This window comes from Nilaparvata lugens, chromosome 11, assembly GCF_014356525.2.
Source record: "Nilaparvata lugens isolate BPH chromosome 11, ASM1435652v1, whole genome shotgun sequence".
Lineage (NCBI taxonomy): Eukaryota > Metazoa > Arthropoda > Insecta > Hemiptera > Delphacidae > Nilaparvata > Nilaparvata lugens.
The window spans coordinates 12,734,363-12,761,654 of NC_052514.1; the positions used below are offsets into that span (position 1 = coordinate 12,734,363).

Genomic DNA, 27,292 nt, shown 5'->3' on the forward strand with positions numbered 1-27,292 from the left:
TATACTCTCATGACAGTAAATTGTGGTGAATCCAATATCTATAATTTGGACCAAGCTCAACCAAATCCATTGACAACGTTGCCAGATCGTTTTTAAATCATGTCTGATTTAATTACATTATAGAATACGGTAAGTTTTAATTTTATTTAAACTTGATGCCATATTGTATCCTTTATATATCTCACTGTAAAATTGTATAAAAGCATCTTATTCTTGAATTAATCTTTTGCGCAACATGTGCAATAACAAGGAAAGTTAGCATGCGGCTACCGTGACTCACGTTCCGTGAGCGTACAACGAAAATGCTTTTTAGTTCTAATTTGAGTAAAATTATCTAAAAGAAATTCAGTTTACTCGCCCACAAACATTTAATTTGCTAAGTTACTTTGGCATTACAACCTTACAAATTCTGCAATTGGGCCTTTTACCAATTTATTTTTTGATTTAAGCCTATAGGCCTAGGAATTTACCGTATTTGGGTGTAAGTTTGATTTGCAATTGAATCTAGGTAGGCTAAATTAGGTGATTTTTAAACTATCCAATAATTTGTGATATAGGTAGCCTATTACTTGATGAGCTAGGCCTACAATATATTATTTTTTACATCAATGTAACTATATTGAATAGTCCTACTAGAAGTTCTCTTTTCGACACCATAGTTGATGCACCCAACTGTATTTTTAATTTCCTCGCCCTATTACCATAGGTAAGGAAAGTATTGCTTTCAAAAAAAAAAATTAAGGTACCCTAATTTCAAGTTTTCTATACGTTTCAAGGTTCCCTGAGTACAAAAACATGATTTTTTTCTTGGTTCCTGCACGACCTCCAGTATCAAAATTGAGTTTTTTTGGCTTACGGAAATCCTATAAAATAGTATATAAAGTGAAAACAGTAAAATATATTAGATAGGCCTAGTGTACCACGTCAGAAAAAAACGTTGCTATGACATAAGCGTAGATCAATAGCCACCCTAAACCATTTCATTCTAATGCCAAACCAAAAACATAGCTGGTGGTCATTCATAATTAGTTCAATAGTTCATTGCTAGTTATGCAACTAACTATTACAAGTTTTTACTAATTAAATTTATACTTTCATTTTTTATAATTTTGTCATTATTTTGAATAATTAGTTCTTTAGAAATAGTTGATTGCTAGTTATGCAACTAACATAATTTTGTATGACAAGTTTTTACTAATGGACTTTTCAACAGGCTTCCGGCAGCAGCTAGGTCTCTACCAACCAAGGAGTTTCTCCGAGGCACATAATTTTCTGATACAAACTCTTATGTATGAAATGAATGAGTTTTTCAGTGTTCCTGAAAGGACTATCAATGAGTTTTACAAAAGTACCTGAATCTTACTGTGATATTTCTGTATTTTGATAGACTGAACTCTATATTTATTAAAAACCAATTTTAGTACCTTGTTAACTTTGACGAACCAATTGCTGTATTTGATGGCTTAAAGGCAATAAAATCATTTATCGAAACTATACTTTTATTTTTTAATAATTTTGTCATTTGAATAATAATACATTAGATCATTGCAACCAAAAAAATTATGAGATGTAGGCCTAGTGTAACCATTGATTTACACTTAACGCCGTATATTTTATTCTAATGCGAATCAATAACTTTCATTTGAACATTAAATAGCCTATATTCGATTATTTGTCTATTTATTTTATTATTTTCACAGTATTATTATCGTTTGAAAACACTGATTCTGTTGTCAATTCCACTTCATTAACATAAAATCATGCAATCTGACTGCTGTTTCATATTGAAACCACTAAACTGCAGTGTGCAAGTTTGTTAAAAAATTAATAGAAAATGAGTGATTTCAATTATAAATAAGTTTTATTCTATCTACACCAAATTTAATTATTTTTTTTCATATTACAGACGTCGTTCGCACTATGATGGCTGCCAAGTCAGAGGTTGGACTTGATAAGGAGCCCCAAAGTGGGAGCGGAAGCAGTGGAGATCATGCATTGGGAGCATCTCCGGAACCGTAAGTGGGGTTCACATTTGGCCACCTTTTAGGCGGGGTTTACATTGGGGCGATATCACCCTCGCTGCTTTTAGGTGGGGTTCACTTTGGGGCGATATCACCCTCGCTGCTTTTAGGCGGGGTTCTCACATTGGGGCGATATATCACCCTCGCTGCTTTTAGGCAGGGTTCTCACATTGGGGCGATATCACCCTCGCTGCTTTTAGGCGGGGTTCACATTGGGGCATATCACCCTCGCTGCTTTTAGGCGGGGTTCACTTTGGGGCGATATCACCTTGCTGCTTTTAGGCGGGGTTCTCACATTGGGGCGATATATCACCCTTGCTGCTTTTAGGCGGGGTTACATTGGGGCGATATCACCCTTGCTGCTTTTAGGTGAGGTTCACTTTGGGGCGATATCACCCTCGCTGCTTTTAGGCGGGGTTCACATTGGGGCGATATCACCCTTGCTGCTTTTAGGCAAATGTCTGTCGAATTGCTGTCATTCCTATAGTGAGTTCCACATTATAATGGCAATAAAGAAAGATGAGAGAACAGCGTTGCCGATTCTCCGCCTTCTATAGAATATAGGAACAGCTTATTTCTGAAAGGGACCTGAGTCAATTTTTATCAATTTTCAGTTTATGCTGGATTCAGTTACTATGGAGGTAGACACGTAGTTTAGTGCAGAAAGGAACCCGATTCAATGTCTATATCACAGAGAAATCATATGACACATACTATGTTTATTGCAGAAAGGGACCCGAGTCAGTGACTGAAGTACTTTTCTGCACTAAAGTAGCAAGTTGGTAAACCTGCATCTTGTCCCCTACAGCGCTACAGCTGGTATTATTATTATTTAAGCTTAGAGGTTAGGTATTCTGCATTTTGCAATTAATTCAACAACACTTATTCACAGTGTTTATTAACCTTCCTTTATTGTTGCAAATATTTTAGTTTTTCCTTTAAAATGAGCAATAGTGGCAGTGAGATGCAATCCAGAAAACGAAAAAAAGGTTGAAGTTGCTTTCCATGACGAAACACTATATAATAACTTTGTTGAAGTTCTGAAACTGTGTTACTGGTAAATATTTGAAAAAACACTTACTCCACCTCTTCAGGAGTGAAATGCATTCCTCAAGACTCCAACAAAAGTAAGTGTTTTTTCAAATATTTACTAGTAGCACAGTGTCAGAACTTCAACAAAGAAAAAAGTTGTTGTGAATGTTGTATAGAATATACAACGAAAACGTTAAAACGAAATATTGTATAGAATATCAAAAAATGTGAAGTTATCTGCTCTTATATCGCTGTATTTGTATCAAAATTATGAATAATAAAATGAAATTGAATTTCTTATAGTGAGAGTTGATAATTTTATTGCAGAAAGGTACCTAAGTCCATGAAATACAGGGACAAAAATAATTTTTATACTTAAACTATCTAATAAAATAGGATATTATGGGTACTAACAGACTTGTACAGATGTAGTTGGCATAAAAAAAATCATCAGGTCGAAAAAATTCGGATTGTTCTATCCAGACAGTTTTTTGCAGTTCCTGAAAAACCACTAAAAGTGACTCAGGTCCCTTTCTGAAATAAGCTGTTCACTGATGATACCGGTAGGATCTGATGGATAATTTCAACTGTTCATTGTTGTTATAAATGATCAATGATATTCTAATCGTCAGTAAAATTTGTTTTTTAATGATCAAAAATATAGTAAAGGAAGAATTGGCTTATACACGTATGGGATAGGAAATTCACGAATGACTCAACATCACGCCTGAACTAATGGACTGTCAAGATTTGATTACGTCAAGTTTTCAGTTTGTCAAGTTCCAAAATAGACCCTTGCGGAGCACGGGTTACCTCCTAAATCTGCGGTTTCCAACGTTTTTTAGCGTTTTCTCAGCTTTATCGAGAACAAATGAACAGAAAATGATCAAATTTAGTACAGAAGCTCAGCTAGGGTGTAATAATATTGTGTTAGAAGGAATTGCAATAACGTCAAAGATACGCCCAAAATTAGCTTTTTTTTATTTTTCTCAGATTTATCGAGAACAAATTCGTCAAATTTGATTTATCGAGAACAGAAATTGGTCAAATTCAGTACAGAAGCTAAGCTAGGGTGTAATAATGTTGTGTTAGAAGGAATTTGAAATAACTACAAAGATACTCCCAAAATCTGCGTTTTTTGCACTTTCTCAGCTTTATCGAGAACAAATGAACTTAAAATGTTCAAATTTACTACAGAAGCTCAGCTGGGGTGTAATAATGTTGTGTTAGAAGGAATTTGAAATAACCCCAAACATACGCCCAAAATTAGTGTTTTTTTTTGTTTTCTCAGTTCTTTCATCAAGTAATAAAATGTTCAAATTTGGTACAGAGGTTTAGCTAGGGTCTAAAAATTTTGTGATGGGGTGACTAATATTTCATCAAAGATACGCTCAAAATCAGCGTTTTTCCAACGTTTTTCTCAGCTTTTCTGCGTTTTCTCACTTTCTCAATAATTCATGGAAATATATTTTAAAAAATTCAGTACACAGGTTTAGCTGAGGTGAAAGAATTTTGTTCGCCAAATATACGCCGATATAGTAACAGGTGTTTTTACCAGCGTTTTTCTACGTTTTCTCAAATTTTCGAGATCAAATTGACATAAAAGTTCAAATTCGGTACAGAGGTTCCGCTGAGGTCTACAAATTGAGAGGCCTTCAATATTTCGCCTATGATATGCTCAAAACTGGCGTTTTTCAACGTTCTCTAGATTATTAGCTTTCTCATTATCTTATAGACCGAAATTGTTGAAATTTGTTACACAAATCCGTCTGATTTTTCAGGTTTGGAGTAAGTGATGGCGGTGATAAATTGTAGGGTTTCTTTTCTCCAGTTTTTCATTGAGTTTTCAATGCATATTTCTTCATTTCTCAGGAAAATTTCAGACGCGAGAGAGTTGGAGAATGAATGATTTGTAAGTTTTCCACGTCATCCCTATCTCAAATTCAAAAGGCTAGACTGGAGTACAATAATTCTCATAATATCCTAACGATGTTTTCCACCCTTCACTAAATAATTGAAATTAATCGGTGATTGAATCGTGCGAGGAAGTACTTTGACTTTCTGATGGAATGAAACATACTCAAATGAAAAATGCAGTCGAGCGAAGCGAGCCCGCTGATCTCATTTCTGGACGACCCAGTCGGGGGTCCAGGGGGCAGAGCCCCCTGGCTAGACAGATATGGCGATCGAAGCGAGCCTGACGGCTAGTCTATAATATAGTAAAGGGAGAATCGGCTTATACACGTACGGGATAGGAAATTCACCAAGTGATGACCCATCATCACGTCTAAACTATTGGACTGATTAACTTGAAATTTCGCACTTTGATCCTTAATTTACCGAGGATGGTTGTATGCCTATTTTGAATTCTTCAAGATTTCAGTAGGCTAAATTTTAAATTGGACCCTTTCGGAGCACGGGTTACCTGCTAGTTAAATGATAAATTATCATAATTGAAATCGAAAATGTACTAAAATTTATTTCTACATTGTTGAAAAACGATCGGGCAACGTTGCTGAGCTAGACAAGTATAGAGCTATCTGCTTTGTCAAGTGATAAACAAAGATAGCAATGCCAATGTTAGGCAATCAAATACTGCCATTATAACGTAGATCTTACCATAGAGATAAATAGAATGTGATTTTTCCAGGTTCATCGTGAACCTAAACTATCAAAATTCTATCAATAATAATTTCTCTGATTGCCAATGAATTGCAACCAGAGGAGTTTATTGACAAAACATATACATAATTATTATAATTATACATACAAAATTTGCTAATACTAAACTTACAAATAAATAATTTGTAAATACAACCATCTTGTCTCTAATCTAGAAACAGACAAGAACTCATAGTTCTGTGTGCAGTATGGCAATAACATACATTTGAAGAATGCTGACTAGAACTGTGATTTGTGACTGAAGTCACAAACCTGGCCACATTTAAAAAAATATGTTTCAGTGTTCCAACCTCAATGTGCTTTATTGTGCATTGGGTGATGAGTGGATTTTGAATTATCAATTTGAAGGTCAGTTTTTGCAGGTCGGACACAGCAATGTCTCCCGGCTACATAGGCCAAAACAAAGAACTTATTGACTATCTTCCAATATTTCTATTTTTGTTGGTTGCCCTATGAGAGCATATTCATATATATAATATTGTTCCCCTATACATTACTTTCGGGCCGGTTTATCGCTTGTATGAACCTCCGTGTGATTTATCTTGTCCTACATACATTCATTTACTCATTCATCCATTGGAAATTTATTGCCTACGTAATACACGCTGTATGAACCCTACCTTGGATTTTCTTCCATTTTCTAAACCAGGGGCTCCTAACTCTAGAAACTGAACCGGTTGGTGTTACTTTGGTTTGTAAATACAAACCAAATACAATACAACTTTTCTCTAATCTAGAAAAAGACCAGAACTCATAGTTTTCTGTGCAGTATGGCAGGAATATTATTCCCATGTGTGATTTTAGCTCTTTAGTTTATGTAGCATTGACCGACTTGATAAGTTCCGAGTGTGACTTTTGATGTTTGAACTGATAAATTCTATTGACTAAAAGGTGTTTCTATTTCGTGAGACTATGTATCCATTTTATCTTCTGACAGGTTTATCTCGAAGGAAATTGATGTTATTTTGTCATACTTATCAAAAGTTGTGCTGGTGTATGTCAGTTATGGAATAGGGCCTTCAAAAATCTCATTCTGAGTCTACAACTACAATTAAAAAGTCATCGGAAAAACAGGAAATATTCTGTTTATTGTTGGGCAATCAGTGATGAGTACGAGTTTAAAGTTGTGATTGATTGTAACATACTTAGATTTTCATGAAATTTTATTGACAATTGATATTTGTCATACTTATCAAAAGTTGTGCTGGTTTAAGTCAGTTATGGAATAGGACTCAATAGTTATTGAGTCTGCTCGGTTGAGAAAGGAGACTCAGTCTCCGAAAATTTCCCCCCCCCCATTTCTAATGTAAGCTTTTAAGTGTTTTAATATATATATATATATATATATAAGGTTTTTTGAAATTTTGTATTTTAAGGATAATGTGAAAGCGTCCTCCATACGTCAATATTACCGTCAAAATCAGACTATAGAATAATTCAGCATGAATCGGCGGCTGTCGAGGGGATTATCAATTGCATTCAATTACTCAAGGTAACATAGTACCTATTTTCTCCCGACCTTTCTCTGCTTTCAACTCGGTCAGCTTTTGATGATAGTAGTTGTTCACTACAGATAATAATCAACATTGTCAATACACCAACCCAAACAGCTAATATCGTTTTCACACTGATATCTCGCCGAAACGACATAATTCACTCTGATGGATAGTTTGGGCTGAGGAAGCTGTGGTTTATATAACTACGCGAGGTCTTCTGTTCACGGAACTACTAGTTATGTTTTGTTAATGTATGGGCTGTTTGTCCATACAGGTGCACAGTATCCTACAACTGAATAACGGAAGAATACGGCGATAAAACAGATGAAGTATCTCAGAAAACTAAAAGTAGATTGGCCTAAAAATGTTATGGTTACAATAAAATGGCAGTGCATGGAATGTTTTCAAGTAATGTGCACTACAGATAAAGACGTCTGATTGGGTAATGTCAATGTACCTAGAATGTATTCTAGGTACCTTGGGTAATGTGAGATGAGAGAAGCTACATTTCTAGTTCAATTCCAGACCAAACATCAGCAAGAGATTTAGAATATTAGAAGCTCACAAGTGATTGCAGCTGATCACAAGCAAGAATACTTCACAGCGCTAAAATTGATATTGATTCATAATCATAGAGCAATACTAAAATGTTAAATGTCATCAACATTCATTGATTGGAAAATTCAGTTGTCTATTTGCAGAATAAGATATATATTTATGTAAACATGGAAGCATACAGGATTTCTCCCAAAACTTGCTTCCATAACAACATATTACAATAATTCATTATACATAGTAATAGTACAAAAAATTAAGAATATTAAAAATAAAATTGAATTGCAGTAAAAATTGAATACTACTGTAGAATTTCCCCCCCCCCATTTCTAATGTAAGCTTTTAAGTGTTTTAATATATATATATATAAGGTTTTTTGAAATTTTGTATTTTAAGGATAATGTGAAAGCGTCCTCCATACGTCAATATTACCGTCAAAATCAGACTATAGAATAATTCAGCATGAATCGGCGGCTGTCGAGGGGATTATCAATTGCATTCAATTACTCAAGGTAACATAGTACCTATTTTCTCCCGACCTTTCTCTGCTTTCAACTCGGTCAGCTTTTGATGATAGTAGTTGTTCACTACAGATAATAATCAACATTGTCAATACACCAACCCAAACAGCTAATATCGTTTTCACACTGATATCTCGCCGAAACGACATAATTCACTCTGATGGATAGTTTGGGCTGAGGAAGCTGTGGTTTATATAACTACGCGAGGTCTTCTGTTCACGGAACTACTAGTTATGTTTTGTTAATGTATGGGCTGTTTGTCCATACAGGTGCACAGTATCCTACAACTGAATAACGGAAGAATACGGCGATAAAACAGATGAAGTATCTCAGAAAACTAAAAGTAGATTGGCCTAAAAATGTTATGGTTACAATAAAATGGCAGTGCATGGAATGTTTTCAAGTAATGTGCACTACAGATAAAGACGTCTGATTGGGTAATGTCAATGTACCTAGAATGTATTCTAGGTACCTTGGGTAATGTGAGATGAGAGAAGCTACATTTCTAGTTCAATTCCAGACCAAACATCAGCAAGAGATTTAGAATATTAGAAGCTCACAAGTGATTGCAGCTGATCACAAGCAAGAATACTTCACAGCGCTAAAATTGATATTGATTCATAATCATAGAGCAATACTAAAATGTTAAATGTCATCAACATTCATTGATTGGAAAATTCAGTTGTCTATTTGCAGAATAAGATATATATTTATGTAAACATGGAAGCATACAGGATTTCTCCCAAAACTTGCTTCCATAACAACATATTACAATAATTCATTATACATAGTAATAGTACAAAAAAATTAAGAATATTAAAAATAAAATTGAATTGCAGTAAAAATTGAATACTACTGTAGAACTACACCACACCACAACCGATGCAATGAGTGGTGAATTTATATGATTTTTATACAAAATAAAAATATATAAAATACTGAAAATATATAGAATACCTACAAAGTATTACCACGAAATACAAATTTTCAGGAGACGTAGAAACAATTTTCAAAGCGCAATTAATAATTTGAACAAGCTATTCCTTCACAACCACAATTTTGCCCCAAGATTTAAATCTATGTGATTCAACTTTTTCTACCTATGCAGAATTTCTTATTAAGAGTAACATCATCGGTGGCATGTAGAAGGTGGCACACTAGTGCACATTGACATTACCCAATCATACGTCTTGATCTCTAGTGCACATCACTAAAACACATTCCATGCACTGCCATTTTTATTATAACCATAACATTTTTAGGCAAATCTACTTTTAGTTTTCTAAGATACTTCATCTGTTTTATCGCCGTATTCTTCCCTTATTCAGTTGTAGGATACTGTGCACCTGTATGGACAAACAGCCCATACATTAACAAAACATAACTAGTAGTTCTGTGAACAGTAGTCCTCGCGTAGTTATATAAACCACAGCCTCCTCTGACCAAACTATCAATCAGAGTGGATTATGTCGTGTCCGCGAGATATCAGTGTGAAAACGATAATAGCTGTTTGGGTTGGTGTATTGACAATGTTGATTATTATCTGCAGTAAACAACTACTATCATCAAAAGCTGACCGAGTTGAAAGCAGAGAAAGGTCGGGAGAAAATACTATGTTACCTTGAGTAATTGAATGCAATTGATAATCCCCTCGACAGCCGCCGATTCATGTTGAATTATTCTATAGTCTGATTTTGACGGTAATATTGACGTATGGAGGACGCTTTCACATTATCCTTAAAATACAAAATTTCAAAAAACCTTATATATACGTCGACGCGCAATTCAAAAAGAACATAACTGTCAAATTTCATGAAAATCTATTGTCGCGTTTTGCCGTAAATGCGGAACATAAATAAATAAATAAATAAATAAATAAATATGATTTTATTGCCGTTAAATTCTTAGAACAATAGGCAAAGTCAAATATTGATTACAGTAAGACAAAAGATAAAAATCAAATTTTTCACCAAACGGATATAGTACCTTTTGGAAACAACCTTCTCAATTACAGCCACAGCTGTAATAAAGCTCTTGGATCAAGGAACCCCCATTGAAATGTGCAAAGCACCTGGACAGTGCGAATTTCAATATGGCTCTTAGACCTAGGAAGATCCCATTGAAATTTGAAAGCACAGTTTATATTTCTCAATATGAACTATGAGTGGATTTCCGTCTGGGACTACATGTGATACATCCTTTGTGGAGCCCAATGAAGACCGGAAAAGTTTTTGATTTGATTTGAGCTTTCCCCGTCATCAATCTTTGGAAGAACTAAAACAAGGTCACAGTCTTCACAAATATTCGTCCTTCAGTTCAATGTGACATTGGTGCTCCTATAGTTCAGGATATGATCAAAACTTACTAACTGGTAATGACAATCACATGCTGCTGACTATTCTGCCAATGCTGCCTCGTCATCTCTTGAATTCAGCTCATTCAGATTTGTAGTAATCATAGAGGTTTATCTTTGTACTGATCTGTCACGTGTACAAAAGTTGGTTGTAATAATTCATATTTCTATTGTGTTCAACATGCCATTCTCTATAAATATTTGTTTCATTTCCTTTTCTAACAGGATTACTTTGGAGTTAATAGACTTGGTTGGTTTCTTTCCTGAAGAAGTGACAGATATGATTTTATCACTTCTGTCGGCAAATGATCTGGAAAAGTGTAGCAGTGTGAGCCAGCTTTGGAGCAGCACAATCAAACGTTTTCAGCAACGACAAATATCGCGTTTGAAATACAATTGGGAAAACAGAAGATACTCTGTCCATTGTTTTCCCATAAGTGAAGAGTTTACATATGTAGATATTAATGATGTCAAAGTAATCCCTTCTAATTACCCTTATAACCAGTGCCACTACTTCTCTGCATATGCAATAAAAAACGGAACTAGAGGTCCAGTTTATTTTTCTGTAGTTGGTATTGATGCAGAGTTGAGAAAGACAATCAATGTTTATCAATCCTCTGATATCTCACGATGCTCGAAGTATGTATGGGTCATGGGAGACTCTGTAATTTGGTTGCAATTTATTAGTGGAATCCGAATCCTTACCATACCGGTACTACACTGCTACACTATGCTACAAAAATCCAAATAATGAAATAAAAGCAATTGATTACTGGAAAGTTTCGAAAATAACAGTCCAAACTCTCAAAAATAACTCTACAAATAACATTTCCATGGAAACTACATAGCTGTTTCAAACAATAAGCGATATGTGAAAGTTTGGTGTAAACATACTCTTGAACTAAAATTGGAGCAGAAGTGCCGTGACAATGCTTTACAGCAGATTAGTCTATTTGATGGTTGTCTGGTCATCTCGAACACATTCAAAGCTGAGCCTACTTCTGTAATTGAAATTCACAACTTGAAAAGTGATTCGAACAGTAGGTCCTCACTCGAACACACCTTCACTGTTGATGGGAAAGTTCAAAGCCTGCATTCAAACAAGCACTTCATTGTTCTAGATATTTTCTTTGGCATCCAAGTATTCAATAAACAGAGTTACTCCAAAATCTATTCGTACAGGTATGGTTCACCTGCACCTTATCGCAATTACTACTCACCTCCACGTTGTAGAATTCAAAGTGCACATGATGATTATATAGTTCTTCTCAATGATAGAAAATATTACAGAATATTGAATCTAGCGACTAGAGAGTGGTCAGGCATTCCAGTTTCACCTAATTATCTGCATACTGTGTTCGAGAATATTGCTGTGATTCGTAATTGGTCTGACAAAACACTTGAAGTTTTTGACTGGGTAAGGAATACCACACTGCATACTTTGGCAATCCCTGAACAGATAAGTAAGAGGTATATTGTTATAAGTGTAACAGAGTTGGCAATTGTAATTGTTGATACTTCTTCCAATCTAGTAGTAGTATTCAAGTTTGGGTGAACTATTATTTAGTGAAGGATTATTTTGTTTGACTGGTAGTTGAGTCTGAAAGGTGTGATCAAGGATTGAGGATAAAATTGATGTCTGCTATGGATAGAAGTGTTCAATGTTGACTATAGTATCCTGCACCACGTCTTCTCATGGTCTCAAACTTGATCACAGATTATGTTCCTATACATGATATTAACTCGGTTGTGTATTGGATTGTTTGACAACAGGTATCTATTTTTTCAAAGACTTCTGATCATCATGAATTGTGTGGAGTGTTATAGAAATGTTCCTGAATCTTCCAATGTTCCAAAATATATACATTGTCAGGGGGAACATTCCTACTATAATTACAAATGCAGTTAGAATATAGAGGAAGTCCTTATTGAAGAATCTCTAACGGCTGATTTAGAATTCTCCAACCATTATATCAGTTCATCTGAATTCGAATTATCTGGCATTGGGTTGCATGCTCATTTAAAGATCCAAGCATAAACATTCAATGGAATGATTGAGGAAGGAACAAGAGTGCTCAAAAAAATCAGTATTTCTCAACCTGTTTAAGACTTTCGATTCTGGATGGTTTGGGAGTTGCCATTTTGTACTATCCAAATAATTCAATAATTTTTGAATCAATGCATATCAATTCATATTGCATCAATTCTTAATTGAAGCACAGTGTTGTCCTGTTGTGAAGGTTATTGATTGATAATGTCTCCTCATTCTTCATTCATTGAAATGAATAATAAGCTCCAAAAACTCTTCCCGATCTAGTTTTGAAAGTGACTAGAGTTGTAGTTTCTCTCATATCACAGAATCACCCCCATTAACTACCCAAGGTCATCAATATTGTGTGAACATCACTCCAATAAAATGATAATTTCTACAAAATTAATTTTCAAAATGGCATTTTTCAATGTGTTCATAATGGTTACCGTATATAAACTTTTATCAGTTCTCTGAGATTAGCTTTGTTGTTTCTTTTTTGACAGGATTACTTTGGAGTTAATAGACTTGGTTGGTTTCTTTCCTGAAGAAGTGACATATATGATTTTATCACTTCTATCGGCAAATGATCTGGAAAATTGTAGCAGTGTGAGCCAGCTTTGGAGCAGCACAATCAAACGTTTTCAGCAACGACAAATATCGCGTTTGAAATACAATTGGGAAAACAGAAGATACTCTGTCCATTGTTTTCCCATAAGTGAAGAGTTTACATATGTAGATATTAATGATGTCAAAGTAATCCCTTCTAATTACCCTTATAACCAGTGCCACTACTTCTCTGCATATGCAATAAAAAACGGAACTAGAGGTCCAGTTTATTTTTCTGTAGTTGGTATTGATGCAGAGTTGAGAAAGACAATCAATGTTTATCAATCCTCTGATATCTCACGATGCTCGAAGTATGTATGGGTCTTGGGAGACTCTGTAATTTGGTTGCAATTTATTAGTGGAATAGTGGAATCCGAATCCTTACCATACCGGTACTACACTGCTACACTATGCTACAAAAATCCAAATAATGAAATAAAAGCAATTGATTACTGGAAAGTTTCGAAAATAACAGTCCAAACTCTCAAAAATAACTCTACAAATAACATTTCAGTGAAAATGGATGGAAACTACATAGCTGTTTCAAACAATAAGCGATATGTGAAAGTTTGGTGTAAACATACTCTTGAACTAAAATTGGAGCAGAAGTGCCGTGACAATGCTTTACAGCAGATTAGTCTATTTGATGGTTGTCTGGTCATCTCGAACACATTCAAAGCTGAGCCTACTTCTGTAATTGAAATTCACAACTTGAACAGTGATTCGAACAATGGGTCCACACTCGAACACACTTTTACTGTTGATGGAAAAGTTCATAGCCTGCATTCAAACAAGCATTCCATTTTTCTAAGTGTTTTATTGGACTTGAAATTCATCATACAAGTACGCAATAGACAGAGCTACTCTATCATCTATTCTTGCATGTATGACTCTCCTGTACCTCATGAAATTCAAAGTGCATATGATGATTATATAGTGGTCCTCAGTGGTGGCAAATATAGAATTCTGAATCTTACCACTAGAAAGTGGTCATATATTCCATCTCTCGCCAAAAATCTGACGACTGTGTTTGATAATATTGCTGTGATTCATAATTCGTCTGACAAAACACTCCAAGTTTTTGACTGGAAAAGGAATACCCAACTCCATACTCTGGCAATCCCTGAGAAAATAAGTGACTATTATGTCGTTGCTAGTGTGACTGAGTCTAGAATTGTAATTATTGATACACCTTTCGATCAAGTAGTAGTATTCAAGTTTGGGTAGGCTGAAGTGGACGATAACTCTGGTATGCAGTTGATTCTGTGAATGTTGTCAATGATTGAAGAATCAAAATTAGCCTATGTCTGTTGTGAAAAAATAATATTGATATCTTGCCTTTATTACTTATCACTCTGATTCTTGAATTGAATTGCAAGATTTAGTTTTGTGTGCTGTTGTTTCAGTGAATGTTTAACTTTGATTATGATTAAAAATGGTCAACTTGATTAGTATTCTTGTCATTAATTGCTCTTATTGTAGGATTGAGCGTTGTTTTGGAGTCATTCGAACATGATTTAGTATTTATAGTCTAATTTTCCCAAGAATGAAATCCAAATGTGTGAGACTGGCCACACTGTGAAGCACTATCTAGTCCTGTTGTGAAGGTTATTGATTGATAACATCTCCATTTGAAATTGACTATAAGTTCTAAAATCTCTTCCCGATCCAGTTTTGAACGCGACTAGAGTTGTAGTTTCTCTCATATCACAGAATCACCCCCATTAACTACCCAAGAGCATCAATATTGTGTGAACATCACTCCAATAAAATTATAATTTCCCTACAATAATATTCTTCTAAAAGCCTTTTTTATTGTGTTCATTACGGTTCTGCATAAGTTCTGCATCCTGTGAGATAACTAGTTTTGTTGTTTCTTTTTTGACAGGATAACTTTGGAGTCAATGGATTTCGTTGGTTCCTTTCCTGAAGAAGTGACATATATGATTCTTTCACATCTGTCGGCAAATAGTCTGGAAAATTGTAGCAGTGTGAGTCAGCTTTGGAGCATCACAATCAAACGATTTCAACAACAACATATGACGCGTTTGAAATACAATTGGGGAAAAGGAAAATACTCTGTTCACTGCTTTCCCATAAGTGATGAGTTTTCGTATTTATATGTTTTTGGCAACGAAGAACTCGCTTCTAATTACCCTTATGACAACTGCATCTACTTCTCTGCATATGGGACCAAATTCGGAGTTAGACGTACAATTTATTTTTCCTTAGTTCATGTTGATGCAGAGTTGAGGAAGACAATCAATCATTGTCAATACACTGGTTTCTTCGGTCGCGTAAAGGAAGTATGTGTCTGGGGAGGCTCTATAATTTGGACTAGTGCTCATGAGCATTACACTATGGGAGCATTACATTACTACAATGCCACTCTAACTCCTGACACTGAAATGAAAACTATTGATGAATGGAACTTTTCTGATCAGGATGACATTTGGAATACCATTTCCCTGAAAATGGATAGAAACTTCATAGCTGTTTCAAACAATCAGCAATATGTTAAAGCTTGGTGTAAACACACTCTAGAACTAAAATTGGAGCAGAAGTGCCGTGACGATGCTTTACAGCAGATCAGTTTATTTGATGGTTGTCTGGTCATCTCGAACACATTCGAAGCTGAGCCTATTTCTATCATTGAAATTGAAAACTTGAAAAGTGATTCGAACAATGGGTCCACACTCAAACACATTTTCGTTGTTGATGGAAAAGTTCAAAACTTACTTTCAAACAAGCTCTTCATTGTTCTGAATATTTGTTTGGAATACGATTCCATCAAAGTATTCAATAAACAGAGTTACTCCATCATCTATTCTTACAATTATGACAATCTTTCACGTTGTACAATTCAAAGTGCACATAATAATTATATAGTTGTAAATGAAGGTCTCCAATATAAAAGATACAGAATATTGAATCTAGACACTGGAAAGTGGTCAGACATTCCATTAACCACCAAAAATCTGTATACTGTGTTCGAGAATATTGCTGTGATTCGTAATGACAAAACACTTGAAGTTTTTGACTGGGTAAGGAATACCCAACTGCATACTTTGGCAATTCCCAAGCAGATAAGTAAGAGTTATATTGTTATAAATGTATCTGAGTTGGGAATTGTAATTCTTGATACTTATTCAAATCAAGTAGTAGTATTCAAGTTTGGGTAGGCTGAAGTGGACGATAACTCTGGTATGATGTTGATTCTGTGAATGTTGTCAATGATTGAAGAATCAAAATTAGCCAATGTCTGTAGTGGAAAAATTATATTGATATCTTGCCTTTATTACTTATTACTATGATCCTTGAATTGAATATTACTCTTGCAAGATTCAGTTTTGTGTGCTGTAGTTACAGTGAATGTTAACTTTGATTATGACTGAAAATAATGTCTATTATATTAACTTGATTAGTTTTATTGTCATTAATTGCTCTGATTGTAGGATTGGGCGTTGTTTTGGAGTCATTCGGACATGGTTTAGTATTTATAGTCTAAGTCTAAAGTCAAAGTGCATATGATGATTATATAGTGGTTCTCAGTGATGACAAATACAGAATATTGAATCTAGTCACTAGAAAGAGGTCATACATTCCATCCGACACCAAAAAACTGTGGACTGTGTTTGATAATATTGCTGTGATTCGCAATCGGTCTGACAAATTACTTCAAGTTTTTGACTGGGAAAGGAATACCCAACTGCTTACTTTGGCAATCCCTGAGCAAATAAGTGACAAGTATGTCGTTGCAAGTGTGACTGAGTCTAGAATTGTAATTGTTGATACCTCTTCCAATCAAGTAGTAGTATTTAAGTTTGGGTAGGCTGAAGTGGACGATAACTCTGGTATGATGTTGATTCTTTGAATGTTAACAATGATTTAAGAATCGGAATGAGCCCATGTTTGTTATGGAAAAATGATATTGTGATCTTATCCTTATTTAATTCTTGCTCTGATCCTCGGTTTCAACATTGTTCTTGCAAGATTCAGTTTAGTGTGCTGTAGTTTCAGTGAATGTTAACTTTGATTATGACTGATTGTAACTTTGTAGTTACTCTGATTGTAGGATTGGGCGTTGTTTTGGAGTTATTCGGACATGGTTTAGTATTTATAGTCTAATTCTCCCAAGAATAAAATCCGAGTCTGTTAGACTGGCCACACTGTGAAGCACTGTCTAGTCCTGCTGTGAAGGTTATTGATTGATAACATCTCCATTTGAAATAAATTATTAGTTCTAAAATATCTTTCCGATCCAGTTTTGAACGCGACTAGAGTTGTAGTTTCTATCATATCACAGAATCACCCCAATTAACTACCCAAGGTCATCAATATTGTGTAAACATCACTCCAATAAAATGATTAATTTCTCCAAAATAGTTGTTCTAAATGCTTTTTTGTATGATTGCCTCTGATTGTAGGATTGGGCGTTGTTCTGGAGTCATTCGGACATGATTTTGTATTTATAGTCTAATTCTCCCAAGAATGAAATTCGAATGTGCTATGCTAACCACAAACGGCAGTGCATGCATGCACACACACACACACACATGTTCATCATGCATGTTTGTCATCAGCGAGATGCTTCTAACATAAAATAAACAAATAATAAATAGACCACTGAAAAATTACAAATTATATTTATAAAAATAATTTAACCTCAAATAGAGTAGCTAAGAAAAAATAAACAACAATAATCGCTGATACAAAAACCTAACATCAAATAATTTTGCTCAAAGTCTTTCCCTGTGATGAATGACACAACAATGTATGACGATATGGGTATCATGCATATTCATTATGCATTTCCTGTCTCGTTAGCGACCCACCCTAAGAAGAAAGAATGTTTGTACTTTTGTCTTCCAATATAGGTTTTTAGGTAATTTTTTCACTTTTTTTCAATTTGACTGTAGTGGGCCTACTTCTCCAAATCTCCTGAATGTCCTATATACCTACTGGAATAATAATTTGAACTGTGCTACTTTAGTGGCTGTATATCTGTATTTAATGTTTTGTCAACTGTGGTTTTATTTTTTCATACACTTCTCTTCTTCATGAGATGTGGAGGGTTATTAAAAAAGGTGCTCTTCTCAAAACGTAGATTATCAAGATGAATATTCTAACAACTCTACCACTGTTAAAAATGAGGATATCCTCAGAACTTACTTAATGTCTTTGTCAACAGAGATTCATTTCCTGAAAGGCCTGGTCATCATGAATTGTGTATAAGGTTCCTGTAGTTTCCAAAACATATATTATGTTGTCAGGGAGGATATTCCTACTATTATTACAAATGCAGTTATTAAAAAATATCAATCCTTTCTCAAAAAGTCATTATTCACAATCTCTAACGGGGTTTCGCATGATTATCGATCAAATTGTACACATTCATTGAAATGATAAAGAATGGAACAATTAATCTAAATAGAAGCAAATTAGTATTTCTCAACCTAATTAAGACTTTCGTTATGGGTGATTAGGGAGTTGGACATTTTGTACTATCCAAATAGTTCAATAATTATCGAATCAATGCAAATCAATTCATCTTGCATCAATTCTCAATTGAAGCACTGTGTTGTCCTGTTGTGAATATTATCCATTGATAACATATCCATTTAAAATGAATAATAATCTCCAAAATCTCTTCACGATCCAGTTTTGAACCCGACTAGAGTTGTAGTTTCTCTCATATCACTGAATCACCCCCATCAACTACCCAAGAGCATCAATATTGTGTGAATATCACTCCAATAAAATGATAATTTCTACACAATCATTGTAAAAAATGTCCTTTCAATGTGTTCTTAATGGTTACCGTATATAAACTTTTATCAGTACTGTGAGATAATTAGCTTTGTTGTTTCTTTTTTAACAGGATAACTTTGCCGTCAATGGACTTTGTTGGTTTCTTTCCTGAAGAAGTGACAGATATGATTTTGTCACTTCTATCGTCAAATGATCTGGAAAATTGTAGCAGTGTGAGCCAGCTTTGGAGCAGCACAATCAAACGTTTTCAGCAAGTACAAATATCGCGTTTGAAATATAATTGGGATAACGGAAAATACTCTGTCCACTGTTTTCCCATGAGTGACGAGCTTCTGTATGCACATTGTCAAAATGTCCAAGTACTCCCTTCCAATTACTCTTATGACCAGTTCCTCCACTACCCTGCATTTATGCTCAAAAAAGGAACTTTAGGTCCATTTTATTTTTCCGTAGTTCGTATTGATGCAGATTTGAGGAAGACAATCAATCTATGTCAATACTCTGGTTTCTTAGGGTGCATAAAGCAAGTGTGGGTCATGGGAGAATCTGTGATTTGGTTGAGTGTTAATGAATCAGTTGGAGCGTTACATTACTACAATGCTTCACTATCGCCCAACACTGAAATGAAAACTATTGATAGATGGAACTATTTCAATCGAAATTGCATTTCCTTGAAAATGGATGGAAACTACATAGCTGTTTCAAACAATAACCGATATGTGAAAGCATGGTGCAAACAGACTCTTGAACTAAAATTAGAGCAGAGGTGCCGTGACAATGCTTTACAGCAGATCAGTTTATTTGATGGTAGTCTTGTTATTTCGAACGCAATCAGTAGTGAGCCTACTTCTGTAATTGAAATTCACAACATGAAGAGTGATTCCAACAATAGGTCAACACTCAAACACACTTTCACTGTTGATGGACAAGTTCAAAGCCTGCTTTTAAACAGGCATTTCATTTTTCTAAATATTATAGTGGACAATAAATTCACACAACAAGTACGCAATAAGCAGAGTTACTCTATCATCTATTCTTGCATGTATAACTCTCCTGTACCTCATGAAATTCAAAGTGCATATGATGATTATATAGTGGTTCTCAGTGATGACAAATACAGAATATTGAATCTAGTCACTAGAAAGAGGTCATACATTCCATCCGACACCAAAAAACTGTGGACTGTGTTTGATAATATTGCTGTGATTCGCAATCGGTCTGACAAATTACTTCAAGTTTATGACTGGGAAAGGAATACCCAACTGCTTACTTTGGCAATCCCTGAGCAAATAAGTGACAAGTATGTCGTTGCAAGTGTGACTGAGTCTAGAATTGTAATTGTTGATACCTCTTCCAATCAAGTAGTAGTATTCAAGTTTGGGTAGGCTGAAGTGGACGATAACTCTGGTACGATGTTGATTCTTTGAATGTTAACAATGATTTAAGAATCGGAATTAGCCCATGTTTGTTGTGGAAAAATGATATTGGGATCTTATCCTTATTTAATTCTTGCTCTGATCCTCGGTTTCAACATTGTTCTTGCAAAATTCATGAATTGTGTATAAGGTTCCTGTAGCTACCAAAACATACATATATTATGTTGTCAGGGAGGATATTCCTACTATTATTACAAATGCAGTTATTAAAAAATATCAATCCTTTCTCAAAAAGTCATTATTCACAATCTCTAACGGGGTTTCGCATGATTATCGATCAAATTGTACACATTCATTGAAATGATAAAGAATGAAACAATTAATCTAAATAGAAGCAAATTAGTATTTCTCAACCCAATTAAGACTTTCGATTATAGGTGATTAGGGAGTTGGACATTTTGTACTATCCAAATAGTTCAATAATTATCGAATCAAAGCAAATCAATTCATCTTGCATCAATTCTCAATTGAAGCACTGTGTTGTCCTGTTGTGAATATTATCCATTGATAACATATCCATTTAAAATGAATAATAATCTCCAAAATCTCTTCACGATCCAGTTTTGAACCCGACTAGAGTTGTAGTTTCTATCATATCACCGAATCACACCCCTCAACTACCCAAGAGCATCAATATTGTGTGAACATCACTCCAATAAAATGATTAATATCTCCACAATAATTGTAAAAAATGCCTTTTTCATTGCGTTCATTACGGTTCTACATAAGTTCTGCCTGCTGAGAGATAATTAGCTTTGTTGTTTCTTTTTTGACAGAATAACTTTGGAGTCAATGGATTTCGTTGGTTTCTTTCCTGAAGAAGTGACAGATATGATTTTGTCACTTCTATCGGCAAATGATCGGGAAAAGTGTAGCAGTGTGAGCCAGCTTTGGAGCAGCACAATCAAACGTTTTCAGCAAGGACAAATTTCGCGTTTGAAATACAATTGGGAAAACGGAAGATACTCTGTCCATTGTTTTCCCATAAGTGATGAGTTTTCATATTTATATGTTTTTGGCGTCGAAGAAATCGCATCCAATTACTCTTATGACCAGTGCCCCTACTTCTCTGCATATGCGACCAAAAACGGAGTTAGACGTCCAATTTATTTTTCTGTAGTTCATATTGATGCAGAGTTGAGGAAGACAACCAATCATTGTCAATACACTGGTTTTTTCGGTCGCGTAAAGGAAGTGTGTGTCTGGGGAGGCTCTATAATTTGGACTTGTGCTCATGAATCTTTGGGAGCATTACATTACTACAATGCCACTCTAACTCCTGACACTGAAATGAAAACTATTGATGAATGGAACTTTTCTAATCCGTATGACATTTGGAATACCATTTCCCTGAAAATGGATAGAAACTTCATAGCTGTTTCAAACAATCAGCAATATGTTAAAGCTTGGTGTAAACACACTCTAGAACTAAAATTGGAGCAGAAGTGCCGTGACGGTGCTTTACAGCAGATCAGTTTATTTGATGGTTGTCTGGTCATCTCGAACACATTCAAAACTGAGCCTTATTCTGTCATTGAAATTCACAACTTGAAAAGTAATTCAAACAATGGGTCCACACTCGAACACACTTTCACTGTTGATGGAAAAGTTCAAAACTTACATTCAAACAAGCACTTCATTGTTCTTGATATTATTTTGTGCTCCAAAACCATCCAAGTATTCAATAAACAGAGTTACTCCATCATCTATTCTTACGATTATGACTCAATTTCATGTTGTCGATTTCAAAGTGCACATGATGATTATATAGTTGTTCTCAATGATGACAAATATCCTAGAATATTGAATCCAGCTACTAGAAAGTGGTCAGACATCCCATCTTATGCCTTGTGGACTGTGGACCATCTTATCAAACTGTGGACTGTGTTTGACAATATTGCTGTGATTCGCAATCTGTCTGATAAAACACTTCAAGTGTTTGACTGGGAAAGGAATACCCAACTGCTTACTCTGGTAATCCCTGAGCAAATAAGTGACAAGTATGTCGTTGCCAGTGTGACTGAGATGAGAATCGTAATTGTTGATACCTTTTCCAATCAAGTAGTAGTATTCAAGTTTGGGTAGGCTGGAGTGGATATGGAGAGTTCAACTCTGGTATGATGTTGATTCTGTAAATGTTAACGATGAGAATCAAAATTAGCCTATGTCTGTTATGAGAAATTATTATCTTTCCTTTATTACATTGCTCTGACCCTTTAATTTAATATTGTTCTTGCTAGATTCACTTTTGTGTGTTGTTGTTTCAGTGAATGTTAACTGATTTATGATTCATAATAATGTATTTTATCAACTTGAAGTTTTCTCGTCATTAATTGCTCTGATTGTAGGATTGGGCGTTGTTCTGGAGTCATTTGTACATGATTTATATTTATAGTCTAATTCTCCCAAGAATGAAATCCAAATGTGTTAGGCTGGCCAGTAACGGCAGTACATGCATGCACATACACATGTTCATAATGCATGTTCTGTCATCAGCGAGAGGCTTCTAACATAAAATAAACAACCAATAAATGTATAAACCACTGAAAAATTACAAATTTTATTTATAAAAATAATTCAACTTCAAATTGAGTAGCGAAGAAAAAATAAACAACAAAAATCAGAGATACAAAAACCTAACTTCAAAAAATTTTGTTCGAAATCTTCACCTGTGATGAATGACACAACATGGTATTGTGCATGTTCATCATGCAGTTCCTGTCTCGTTTGTGGCCACCCTAACAAAGTAGAAAGAATTTGTGAAATATTGTCTTCCAATATAGGATTTTAGGTATTTTTTTTACTAGTAGTGGGCCTACTACTTCAAACTTTCTGAATGTCTTATATAATGGAATAATAATTTGATCTGTGCTACTTTAGTGGCTGTATATCTGTATTGAATGGTTTGTCAACTATGGTTTTATTTTCTCATACACTTCTCTTCTTCATGAGATGTGTAGGGTTATTGATTAATGTGCTTTTCTCCATCAAAAAGTAGCTTATCTTAGATCACAACAACTCCTGTTCTTGAAAAATGAGCAAATTCTTATTCGAAATCTCGTTAGTCATAATTTGATGCTTTCCTGCTGGTTTGTTACTCTTCCACTACGTTTCTATCCAGATTACCTCTCATTTTCATGAAATGGATAGACTGTTGTCATTTTTTGTTGTGTAAAGTTTTTAGGGGTAGACATTCTGAACTGAAAGCCTGTTATTTCCATACATATATTGTAAGAATTTGTGAGTTACAATATTATCAATTTAAAAATACTCAATCATTATTGGAATGCTTCATTATTATTTCTTAATCTTTTGAAATGCTTCAAATTATTCTCTTGAAGTATTGTATAGTCATCTTGTGCTACATACAGCTTGAAGTCATCTCCATTCAAAAACAATAATTATGATATTCAAAATCTCATCCAAATACTCTGGTCTGGAACTAGATTAAAACTGTAGCTTGTCTCGTCTCACAGAATTGCTTCATTACCTAACCTCAAGCCTTGATCTTTAGTGCACATTACTTCAATAACACTCCTTGCACTGCCTTTCCTATTAAATCATAATATTTGTATCTACCTACATCAGTTTTCTGACATAATTATATTTTTTTGACAGGATTACTTTGGAGACAATGGACTTTGTAGCTTCCTTTCCAGAAGAATTGACAGATATGATCTTGTCACATCTAACAGCAAGTGATCTGGAATATTGTAGCGGTGTTAGTCAGATATGGAGTAAGGCAATCAAAATTTTCAAACAGAGGCAATATGCACGGCTAAAATATAATTGGGAGAATGGAATATACTCTGTCCATCGTTTGTCAATCAGTGATGATTTTGAGTGTGCCCAGGTTCCTACTATAGAATTACTTCCGTCAAATTTTAATCATGACCAGTGCCTCTACTACCCTGTATTTATGGCCAAAAAAGGAACTCAAAGCCCATTACATTTTTGTGTGATTCGTATTGATGCAGAGTTAAGAAAAACGATAGATTTTTTATTCGAAATTTGTCCCCCATACTACATAGAGAATGTTTGTGTCATGGGAGGCTGTCTTATTTGGCTGGAATCTTTCGGAACTGTGAAATACTATAATGCCACCCTGGGGTCGAATAGTAAGGTTGAAACTTTTGAAAAAGATAATCATGCCATTCCAAATGACAGTTCTCTCACAACGGATAGAGACCACATTGTCGTATCCAACTATAGGACTAATTACCTCAAAGTTTGGTGCAAACAGTCACATAAACCAATATTGGAATCCAAGTGCAATAAATCCTCTGTACAAAAGATAAGTTTATGCAATGGTTGTCTAATCATCTCGAATTCATTTAAAGCTGGAATAAAATCTGCAATTGAAATTCACAACTTGACAAATGATGCAAACAATACACTCAAACACACTTTTACTCTTGCTTGCCGAGTGCAGAATCTGCATTCAAACGAGCGCTTCATTTTTCTCAATATTGAAATGCACCATAACTACATCCAAGTACACGATAAACAGAGTTATGCAATCGTCTACTCTCATAAGTATGATTCATCCAAGCCTTGTACAATACATTATGCCTATGATGATTTCATTTTTGTAAAAGAATTTCTGAAAAACAGTTATAGAATTTTGACTCTTGCTTCAGGAGAATGGCTTACAGTTTCATCTTTGACGAAAAGATTGTACACTGTGTTTGAGAATATTTCTGTTAATTGCCCTCCATTTGACAATACACTACATGTTTTGGACTGGAAACGAGATGCTGAACTGTTCACTTTGGCTATTCCCGAGCCAAATAAATGTGATTTTTCGTTCTCAAGTACGCATGATGTTGTTAGTGTGAGTGAGTTTAGAATTGTAGTTTTTGATTTGCTGTCTGATAAATTCATTGTTTATAAGTTTGGGTAGAAGCAATTGGGATAAAATCACTCCAGTCATCATACCAACTTGATTAATGTCCTTATTTTTTATTTATTGCCCTGATTGCTGAATTAAGGTTGTTCATAACTTCCTCACACCTGCGGGCTACATAAAATAGTAGGCTCATGCATAGATCTCACAATCTATTTTTGTACTACTATTTTATTTATCTATTTAGAGCTAGGGTTGTTAGTATTTGTTAGTGTGGATTGTATAGTGTATGATTGTAATGTGTGAAGGAGGCAAAATGGGTTTTTACCTGTTGCCTCCATGAATAAAATTATTATTATTATTATTATTATTATTATTAGAGCTAGATTGGATTCTTTAAATTTAATGTTCGGTACTTGTATTTTTTAAAATTTATTTTGTATTTTCCAAATTATTTTGTACTTCGATTTTCAAATGTAAATTTGAGACTGAATATGACTGCTCCATAATATTATTAACATTGTTGGTGTCTTAACCTCTCATTTAATCCTTGATTGGAATGGGGCCCCGCATTATTGTAATTATTGAAAAAGGAGGTAGAACACACTATTTGAGAAAATTTAAAGTAGTATATTTTCTACCATAGGTAGGTAGGCCTACAGAACAGTATCTAAATAATAAGATATTAGGGAGGATAAGATTTAAGAAGTATTTATACCATTTTTTGTCCTATTCATTAATTTTGACTCTTTGAAAAGGCCTTAGTGCGGTTGTGTCAATGGAAAAATAGAAATGGTACCAAGAGTTTGATTTTACAATATCATATGATTTATTATAAAATATATAAATATAGAAATAAGTAATTAACTATTATGTACAAAAATAATTTATTGTTGATTACTGTTCAGATTGAATAGTCCATTGTACTAGTAGTCCATATAATCTAGTTTATTAAAATGTAGTAATAGTCCATATTTGTGGTGCTTTTTTAAAAATGGACAGACAATTTATTAATATACCTGATGGTGATAGTGCTTGATATAATGTTTGTATTGTAAGGTAATAATATGTTTTACTAATGTGATATCTTGTAAAAAAAATGTTGTACACAAATATTAAGAATTTGTTTTATGAAGATAACACGCTTTTGTCGATAATAAAAAGTTGTTCATGAGGGATGTGAGGAAGGAAAAAGAATGTCACTATTTTTCAAAAACTTGATTTTAACATAATCTTGTAGCCATTTATGAAAGCCAATCTAATAATGAAAAACTTGAAAATTCCTCATTCCTGATTTTATATTCACGAAGACTATTGCTTAAAAACAGAAGGCGAAATCTATGTTAATTCTACTCGAATTTTATGTATTGTCTATGAATAAATGAACTTGACTAATTCTGTAATTCACCATGTAATTCCATACTTATTTTAATAAGACCATTATTAAATCATGAAAAATGTTCTCTTTCTCTCAATCAAAACCGAATATTGTAATATTCAATTTTATTTCATCAGAATTCACTGTGAAATTTCCTATTACACTACAGTGACAACCATTATTGAAGTTTTGATTCGAAAGTAGAATGTTGAGTTTAGTATTGTGATTCTAAATAATCTGTAACTAATTTTTTTAAGAATATTCAATTCCATTGAATATGAGAAACTGATTTTTGTGTTTAGTATTGAAAATGAGCAACTGGCTTTTTGTGTTTAATATTGAATAAGTTTAATTTTCTATTGATTTGTTGTATTATCTTAGTTTTTTTCTTGTAACATGTGCATAGTAGAAAGGAAATAATGTAATTATTTCACTGGTGCCATTTTAGTAGGCCTGCTATATTATGGTGCTTTGTATAGCTATTGGTTCATCGCCTATCTTTAAGTTTGATATTTATTCTTATAAATAAAATAAAAATAAAAATTGTTTTCAATTCACTGAA

At 34.3% G+C, this 27,292-nt stretch overlaps 1 protein-coding gene across 5 annotated transcripts; it reads left to right on the forward strand.

The window, feature by feature from the left end:
• The first annotated feature begins 89 nt into the window (after positions 1 to 89).
• On the forward strand, positions 90 to 27,292 carry LOC111058178. Of its 5 annotated transcripts, XM_039437609.1 has the most exons (4): positions 91 to 129; positions 1,907 to 2,015; positions 15,187 to 15,289; positions 24,125 to 27,292. In XM_039437609.1, exons 2-4 carry the CDS (start codon positions 1,921 to 1,923, stop codon positions 24,206 to 24,208), a joined length of 282 nt encoding a protein of 93 aa, XP_039293543.1. In that variant the 5' UTR covers positions 91 to 129; positions 1,907 to 1,920; the 3' UTR covers positions 24,209 to 27,292. The 5 variants fall into 5 exon arrangements, with proteins under 5 accessions (XP_039293541.1, XP_039293543.1, XP_039293542.1 ...); XM_039437607.1 differs by lacking the exon at positions 15,187 to 15,289 and having other exon boundaries at positions 90 to 129; XM_039437608.1 differs by lacking the exon at positions 15,187 to 15,289 and having other exon boundaries at positions 19,180 to 27,292.